Source organism: Sinohyriopsis cumingii, chromosome 11, assembly GCF_028554795.1.
Source record: "Sinohyriopsis cumingii isolate HCF-2022 chromosome 11, ASM2855479v2, whole genome shotgun sequence".
Lineage (NCBI taxonomy): Eukaryota > Metazoa > Mollusca > Bivalvia > Unionida > Unionidae > Sinohyriopsis > Sinohyriopsis cumingii.
In genome coordinates, this window is record NC_142971.1 from 18,114,033 (window position 1) to 18,123,769 (window position 9,737).

General features: G+C 34.7%; 2 protein-coding genes across 2 annotated transcripts; one reads left to right on the forward strand and one right to left on the reverse strand.

Moving 5' to 3' along the window:
- Nucleotides 1–210: 210 nt before the first annotated feature.
- Nucleotides 211–3,342, reverse strand: LOC149787686 (neuronal acetylcholine receptor subunit alpha-2-like). Its single transcript, XM_089975639.1, has one exon. It carries the CDS (start codon nt 3,288–3,290, stop codon nt 2,052–2,054), a length of 1,239 nt encoding a protein of 412 aa, XP_089831765.1. The 5' UTR covers nt 3,291–3,342; the 3' UTR covers nt 211–2,051.
- A 1,635-nt stretch (nt 3,343–4,977) lies between these two features.
- LOC149787687 (acetylcholine receptor subunit beta-type lev-1-like) lies at nt 4,978–7,000 on the forward strand. Its single transcript, XM_089975640.1, has one exon. The coding sequence runs from the start codon at nt 5,007–5,009 to the stop codon at nt 6,714–6,716; it is 1,710 nt and encodes a 569-aa protein (XP_089831766.1). The 5' UTR covers nt 4,978–5,006; the 3' UTR covers nt 6,717–7,000.
- The last annotated feature ends 2,737 nt before the right edge of the window (nt 7,001–9,737 follow it).

The window sequence follows — 9,737 nt, forward strand, 5'->3', positions numbered from 1 at the left end:
TCAAGGGTTATGTATCTAGTTTATAACTAATCTTTTGTTTCTTGACTATTTTGGGAATGATAAGATAATTGCCTTGGTCAGAGCTGGACAAATTTGATAAAAGTTGAAAGTATGACAACCTAATACACAAAGAAAGTTTTAAAAATACAAGCAAAATAAGTTAAGCTATTTTTCTTGAAATTGTATATTCTAATTCTTCAAATAAACAGGTTATTTTGTATTTTGTTCTGTTTTTATTTATTTTTTTTGCACATAATATACATATGACAATAATTAATGTTGTATAAAATATATAGATAATAGTACATCTAGATAGGTAAATGAATGTAGATGAAAAAAGGGAAGTGTTTGAATTGATAGCTGGATAATATAATGTATACACAGATATAATAGGAAAGACAGCTGACAGACTCATCTCTTTGACTACATCAGCAATAATGAAAGTTTGACTTTAAAATGGGATTGGTTTTATAATGATTTATTTATTATATGTCTGAATGATTTGAGAACTTACTTTTATTAATGTAATCATTCATCAGGCAGTAAGTATGATATTTTTGTTCTGTAATTACTATATAACCAGTAAATGATAAACACTGCTCCTGGATAGTTTTTTTTTTTTTCATTTGTGCGTTTGGAGAAATCAACATGGCCAATCATTATGGAGGAGTCAATTTCACTTCCAAATATTCCTGTACCAGAACCTTGAAAGTTATGTCGTTAACATGTATAACCTAGACACTTTGAAATCAGGGACATGCATCAGAAGGTCTTAGACATGCTGAGAGTAGCCTTGCTGGGTACATTTAATTGAAACAAAGTTGTCAGTGCAGTTTTATTTATCAGTATTTTGATTATGGAGGAGCCTGCACACTTATTGCCTGTAACTAGGTTAGACATAAGTTGTTACATTTAAAATATTTAATTTATAAATTATTATGTTTAAAATGTAAGTTATAGTCAATGAATAAAATATTAATATTCTTTTTGTAGTTTCTCTAAACTTTCTTCAATTAGTAATCATTCACATTTGCACAAGAAAATGCAAGACTGACATTCCAGCAAGATGAGATGACAAACTTTGACAGTGTATTGTGAAATTAAGAATTTATCACCTTATACCTTTTTGCTTGTATAAATGCAGTTAGAACTTGTTTCGATATCAGTCATGTGTATTTGACCAGCCCTGATTGTGTTATATTTGTGAATGTTTTGTATATTTTGTATATATGACTGATATCGAAACAAGTTCTAACTGCATTTAAACAAGAAATTAAACTTGTTAAATATTTAGATATTTGTAAGTTATCTCTCCTTAGACATATTATAATAAATAAAGTAACAAGGAAAAACAAATACTCTCTTTATCTCACACACACAAAATCAGTAATGAATTATTAATTATCTGTTAAGTGTGTACAAAATAAAATATCAAAAATCAAGTTATATAATAACAAGATATTAGTTGGAAAATAAATATTTGCCAGTAGTTATCATGACTTTAAATTACTCTGTTTTATTTATTTTTTTAAATTTGAAGAAACTTTATGGGATGAAACTGATTGTCAAAACTTTTAAACTTCAAAACATGTATTTTGTAATTAGTAGAATAATACATTATGATGTAAATTATGGCAAAAATGATGAAAGGTACAGTGTATTGTAGGCAAAGAGACAACTATCATCGCAGTTGAATGGTTTTACATGTTTTGGGAACTCTTTGACAGTTAACATCAGAAATGATTCGCAAAAAAAAGCGGGGGGGGGGCGGAAGAAATGTTGAATTAAAAATCAGTTTAAAATGTCTTGCATTACATATTTCGAGATATTATATAAAACGTTTTGGAGATGAACACGAGATTGATGTATGCCAGTTGGAGCAGCCTCAACATTTTCCGTAGCATGCTAAGATTCTAAGAGATGTGTGGACTTTTCTCATACGAAGAAACGATAGTTCAATGCTGATTCTGCTAGCCATTAAAGAGTCTCTTGATGCATTTATAATGGGGAAAAACGATTTAATAAAAGCAACTCAGCTTATAAAGCCTGAACTAGTATATTCCACTGCCGGCTATATAAGATACGATTAAGTACAAAGCAGTTAAAATGAATGAAAGTAATAAGAAAATGGTAAAAAATAGAACGTCCAGAGCGTCACTGACGTCAGGCCACGTGACGTACTCACGCGACATTTTCTTGGGATCTTTGCCATAAGGGAGGATTTCCCCAGGACCGATGCAGTACCCACCACATTGAAACCGGATCATCCTATGAACCAGTCTCTTCAAGTATGCCGGGACTGGGGAATCCGGATCTCGGTCATAGAATCTGATTTGCAATACCGTTAACAGGATGATCAGGGTGCACTGGAACGCAATGAGGAATACATAGATGCCGAAAAAGGATACTTTGTCCGATGTTGTTGGAAGCTCTTTGGCGATGATGGTTAGAAAGATTACAAAGGATAAGAACATAGTCACGATGTATCCTGTCTTTTCGCCCGATGATCCTGGCAACGCGAAGACGACGACGTTCAGAAGCGTCAGCAGGACGATAGGGAATATGATATTTAGGAGATAATAAAGTGGCTTACGTTTGAGCGTGATTGTATACGTTATACCAGATTTGCCGTCCCGGAGGAAAGTTGACGTACTGGTACGAGTTACTGTCCAGTCGCTGTTCTCTTCATAATTGGCCAGGTTTACGCCTTCTGGTCCCGACGTTATGTTGACCTTTGTGCTGTCATGTACGAAGTAATTAAATTTAATATCACATTTCGTGGAGTCGAACGGAAAGTACGTAACATCGGCGGCACACACCGTTTCGAACACTTCATACGGCTGCCACGTCACAGTGACTGTCGGCGACGTGTAGGTAAGCTTAACTTGTATGAATGTACTCCCAAGTCCTTTTAGAGACGTGAATCCGTTAGAGAGTGCTAAATCTGGTAACCACACTTTATTTTGTGGCAAATAGGCTTCTGCGATAGAAGGTGAACTAGACCAGGCAGAAGCCAAAATTTCGTCGTTCCAGCTGATAGAGAGATAAGCCGTCGTCGTGAGTTTTTGATTGCAGTCGTCAAGGTCATTTATTCCCAAGAGATACAAATCTGACGAAACTACTACCGTCTTAGTCTGGTCAGTGACGGGACGTACTGTGGTGTAGTACCCAGCCTGCAAGCTAGAAACAAGGTTCTCCATATCAGTCAACGAAACTGCCGCACTCATTTGATCTAGAACACCAAGACGTACAACAATAATAGCAACACACGTCCACCTCGCAAACGCCATGTTTGATGAAATTTTATCAACAAGTAGTCTTCCTCAGTCCAGAAATAGGAAAGTTCGTCCTAACAACTTGTTTCAACAATTGAGGCCACGATTATTTTTGATAATGGTACAAATGTTTTAGCAATAACAGCTGCTAACAATATATGCACTAGTCCGTAAAATGCCGCTTAATCAGTAAAACGGTACTCTCAAAAATAAGAATAAAACCATTTGTCCTAATGTCAAAGTAAGTGAAATAAATCATAATACATACGTATCACGTTTACTGTGTGTATGTTCATGACGCTAGTATCAACGGGCATGCAAATTTTTAAGTAAAATTAGAAAGTTCAGTTTTGATGTAATCATAATTCCACATATGTTCTCTCTCTCTCTCTCTCTCTTTCTCTCTCTCTTTTTATGGGGATGTTAAAACTTGGTATTAGTGTGAATTACCGTATATCGACAATATTTATTATTAATTTTCAACAGAACAGAAAAGTGACAATAATACGTCAATTCATCCAATAATTTGTAAATATTTTCTCACTATGAGCATGCTAGTAATTCTTTTTGCCATTTGGAATAGAGATAATAACAGAGTACAAAAAGAATATATTTTTAAAAAAATAATTTATGAAAGATTTTGTTTATTGACCGAAAATTTGGACAAAGCTGATCAAAAAGAAAACAAAACAAAGAGTTGGCAGCTGAATGATATCAAAAACTCCACCAGGCATATGCTGTATCATCTTCTCGAAATCTTGACTATTGTTTCCAGCAAATCAGTAGGCCAGTGTATTGAATTTTAATTTCCCACTTTTGGAAGTTTTATTAATGACAAAATATTTACGCACACATTAAGCTTGTTTAGTAACCATGTAAGGTAGATTCAGAATTTCTCCATCTCTCTGAACGTAAAAGCCGACGTAATTTATGCAAAAATGATGGTAAATGTTTTGAAAATGTAGTGTTGCTGCTAAAACGACTTGAAACAAAGCAGACAGATTTGAAAGAGACCTTTCAGATAAATTGTCACTGTGAATGTGCTTCAAGGATGAGGGATTAAAAAACATTCAGATGTTTTATGTCTCTATGGGATGCAAACTGTGCACATACCGTATATAACCGCTTATAAATATAGTCCAACTGCAAACTACACATATCCAGTTCTAGATGTATGCAGTTTGTTAGTAGTCCGTAGAGCAAACAACATAGAATTTGATATGTCAGCGGATCAGGGTTTATGTTGCTTCAATTTGACATGGCTAACAACAGCATTGCATATGAAATCTTGATAAAAGTCTACTCATAGTTCCCAGTTTTTAGCATGAAGAGAAAGAAGACGCGAGAGAGAGATATAAGCAAAAGGAATATATCACGACACTTAAAAGGTATCCATTTATGAAAAGCTGCGAATCGGATCGACACAAGCTTTCTGCAGCGTACATTGTCTTCTCGAAAAGGGTGATTTGTTTTAAGATAATAGAGTCATAAAGGTTCTATTTACAAAGACAAAAAAGTCCAGTGACCCAAAACTATAGAGGAATATAATGACAATATTTTTAGATTCATTCTGTTTTCATAAGAATTACCTCTTTTCAATAAGACTTGTGTTTAATACCTGTACATTCGTTTGCAAGTTTTATTTCTTGTAAGGACGTACTACAACGGTTTCACTGAGAAAAAGTAATAATTTTTGAGATATCGCATGTTTGGCTGTAATATTCAATAACAATGGCATCAACACAGGAGAAAATGAGACCGATGTATTTCAACATTCTCGTCGCCTTTTTATTTGGTTTGTTTTTGATACTTCATTTTTCAGAAACACATGCAGCCACCAACATTGATTATCAGAACTTGATAAATGCCACACTAAACGCGTCTAACTACTCGTCCAAAGTGCGCCCTAAGGCAGACACGGGACTAGTGCTTCCAGTCACCGTTGATTTTTACTTAGTTGCATTAAATGAAATAAATGAGAATGAACAGAAAATGACCACAACAGGATGGTTGGATGTGCAGTGGAATGACACGTACATGATCTGGAACAGTGCAAATTACGCTAATATCGACAAACTGTTGATTCCCCAGAGTGAAATCTGGAGACCTGACATCGCTCTTGTTAATGCTCTGGAGTCCCTAACAGGACTAGGAGACAGTTTCTGCTACGTCACGGCGACGAACTACGGTACTGTGAAATGGACCCCGTACCAGACTTTCGAAACTACTTGCAGTATTGATATGACGTCCTTTCCGTTTGATAAACAAACGTGTGACATCAAATTTACCACATGGAGCAGTACGATAGACCTAATCACATTGTCAAAGGGAACATATGGTATCAACACAGCTTACTATGAACCGAGTTCTGATTGGGATCTTGTAAGTGCTGCATCCGGTGACGCGTCTACATCAACAACGTCAGGAATAAAATTTATGCTGACTTTCAAAAGAAAGTATTTGTTCTATTTGCTGTACTTCGTTTTGCCAATCTTTCTTCTTGCTGCCATTAACATATTCGTCTTCATTCTTCCTCCTGCTTCGGGAGAAAAGACCGGATTCGCAGTTATCGCTTATTTGTCCTTCATTGTCTTTTTCATCATTATCACTGACCTGATGCCAGTAGGAATGAAATCAATTCCTATTCTGAACACCTATTTGCTAACGCAATCTACCGTCAGCTGCCTGATCGTCTTCGTCACTGTCCTACAGCTCAGACTGTACTCTCTGAGTAGAGAAAAAACGGTGCCTGCATTCCTTCTACTTCCCACCAGTCGTGTAGTAATGTTTAAACGAAGGATGTTCAGTTGTAAGAAAAAGCAAGACAAAAAGAGAAAAGAGAAAAATCTGAAGTTGGAAGATATAGATGACCCAGAAGAAGAATTTGAAGATATAGATGACCCAGAAGAAGAATTTGAAGAAAAGACCAAATTCAAAGCTGTGCAGAATAAAGTTTTTGCAATTAATCGTGTTGGGTCAAAGAACAAAATTTCTCCAACTCCTCCAGTGAGCACTGAAATTAAGCCAAGATCAGATGGCAAATCTTCGGTATATGATGGGGAAAAAGAGAAGCCAAAAAGTGACAACTCTATTATCCGGAACAATAAGACCTCTCAAACGAAACTTGCAAAAAGGCGAGAAGCTTTGAAGGGAGACCCGACAACCCCTGAATGGCGAGAAGCTGTGGGCTTGGAAGTCAGCTTGCCTCCGACGGACAGCAATATGATGTCAAAGTTTAGGGATGGAGCTGCCTCGCCGAGAGCGGTTAAACTGTCAGTCGAGGCGGATGAGGAGGAAGATGAAAAACCACTAGAGGCTTCAGATGTCACATGGGCGCACGTGGTAAGAGTGATGGACTTCATCTTCTTCTGGATTTTCTTTATTGTCACCTTTCTTGTCATCGTTACAACTTTTGGTATAGCGGCCCGCTCCAGTGCTTGATTTGACTGAAAAATTATATCGAAACAAAGACAGTAGTTACTAACTAAAAGTATAAAACCTACCATGAATTATAAAGAAAATTAACTTGAGTTAGAAGAGTGAGTTGTGAGATACAACACCTTTCATGCGATGCATAGAGAAATAAAAAGGTGGTTGGGACAAAGAAAAAACTAAGGGCTGACATATCGTCATTAGTGTTAATTAGAGAAGCGAAGAAACCCCGTGCAAGGTATAGAAATGGATACTGTCATGTACACCGATAATTAAAATACTGTATAATTAGAGCATTATGCACAATGCATCATTGTTTTTTATTACTGTATACTTATATATATATATATATATATATATATATATATATATATATATATATATATATATATATATATATATATATATATATATATATATGTGTGTGTGTGTGTGTGTGTGTGTGTGTGTGTGTGTGTGCTATAATTGGTTAGTGTAAATCTTACATGTAGACCACGACATATTTACATGCAAATGGGGAAAAGGTAATTAAAAATTACAATTAAATCATGAATATTAGACTTCAGCATTACATGTATCAATTCAGAGTTGGTATATGGATGACCCCGTCGCATCAGTTTAAATAACTCTCACTAATACATACAAGTCAATGTTATTGATTCGTTGGCAAATATACACGATACAAATATTTTTGCAAGTATTGTATCCCTCATATTAAATATACGTAACCAGAATATGGTCCTTTGTACTGCAGGTCTGTAATTTTTCATACCTCTAAATTTTCAGACAGCATCAATCCACACAAAAATTATATTATTTTATGTACCTGATCTTTGCTGCGGAGAAAGACTTTCATAATAAATATTTGCGAATTTTTAAGATATCAGTATTTTTTGTTATAAGAACTTGTACACTTGACAAAATACGAACAATTTGAAATTATATTTATAATAAAACAATCAACCTCCTCAATTACCGACGTAATTGTATTAACTGATGGGTTTTATGTAGAATATATGATTTGTTCATCAAAACGTAATATTTGTTGCTTTATTTTTATAATTTGCATCATATATTCATAGATTATAATTTGGTGTCATTAGAGCCTCGAATCCCGTTCAAACTAACAAAGTAAAATAAATTTACACGATGTTTATTGAAATCATGGAATTTTAAATAACAAGTGGCATTACACAAAAGCATTGACGGGAAGTACATTAAACAAATATCTCTGTACATGTTATTACCAATAATTGTAGCTTGAATATTTTCAGTAATAAAATAGACTACCAGAGACTATGTGCGTTCTTATTGGACAGTTCTGTCCTAAATTTCTTTCGCTATTGCTGGGATTTGTGTGTTCATATGAAATGATAGATCCAATGTCTGAATTATAAAAAAAATACCAAGACAGCATTTTAACGACATGGCAAAGAAAAACATCATTGTTGATCAAATGTAAAAACATTGTAAATATATATCATTAATTTAATTATGATATGGTTTTTATATTGAAATATAATTTTACATAATATACTTGCTAATTTAATTTTCTATCATTTTATAAACAACATGAAAATATAATCATTTAAACTAATTCATCACTACGAAAGTTACACGTGTGGTATTTATTTCTCAAGTATCACACGATTAAATAAAAATATGACCTGTTTATTAAAATCCTTTAATGATTCCATCATGCTACTCGATCATTTTTTATTCTTTTATCTCTCATTTCTGCCGATATTAAGGTAGCTTTCAGATAACACCCCCTCTCTCTCTTTCTCTCTCTCTCTCTCACACACACACACAAACACAAACACATACAAATACACACACATACAGAGACATACATAATGCTATCCAGTGTAAGAATATTTAATTTGAATCGATTTTATGTGCTGTTGATGCAAAATCACAGATGTAACATTTCTAGCGAATTTTTAATTTTTTTATATTTTCGGTTGGAACTAGTAATGTTGCTAAAATAAATCAGATTGATTTGACTTTGAAAAAAATCCATCTTGATAGTACTTTCCTACGCCATAACATTGTTGCACGAGGCATTATTGAAACCATTAGAATATCAAGTGATAAATTTTCATGTTCTGTTTGGCTGACTAGAGGATGCATTTCATATCTACGGGGATTATAATTGCGCCAGCGGACACAATTGCTGCGCGCCAATGTTAAATGACGTCACAAGACAAACACAGTGCCTTACAGTCAAATGTATAGGACCAAGGGGTATGGTATGGTATGGTATGACAATTAGCACTCTTTCCTACAAACACTTGTCCATACAAGCCAACACGCACTCTTACAAACCAATGTCATGGGGTACACAATATGATATTGTGCGAATTTGTCAACTCCGCTCTTTTCGTGTAGGACGACACAGATGGTTGTCGTAGTCGCTTCACTTCTGGGTTTCTCGATAGAGTCGTGTGGTCCATTGATTGTGACACTCGCTTATTCAGATGTACTATCTCGCTATACACTGAACCCTGTACAATACGGTTACATCGTTCTCTGTGACTTAGACCTTGAACAAATCAAGATTGAGTAGGAGAAAAATACCAAACGTAATGTGAGAAATTTAGTGCAATTGATTCCAAATTCTAATGCCGTAAAAAAATAATGAAAAGGTTCACAACAACTCCTGGGACAAAACGTGTAGATCAATGTTACGTGTTTACAGAGAAGTGCAATGGGACCAGGATGTCCAGAACGCTAATGAAAGGTAACACATTTTATCATACAATGATAATAAAGTATTGAAATATATCACTGGGAGAAAAAGTGTATTGCCTTATTAGTAAATATATCTACCCTTATGTATGCCATTAAAATATGTATTTCCATAAAAAGACATATTTCTCTATTTAATTTGAATTCTTCTGCCCCCTACCCCAATCGGAATGAACAGATCTTAAAAGTTGTGAAGACAGTGGACTTTCTAGCATGCACTTATTTCGTCAGTAAGGAGGCGCCATAAAAACTGTCTAAAAAAAGAACTCCACACAACAA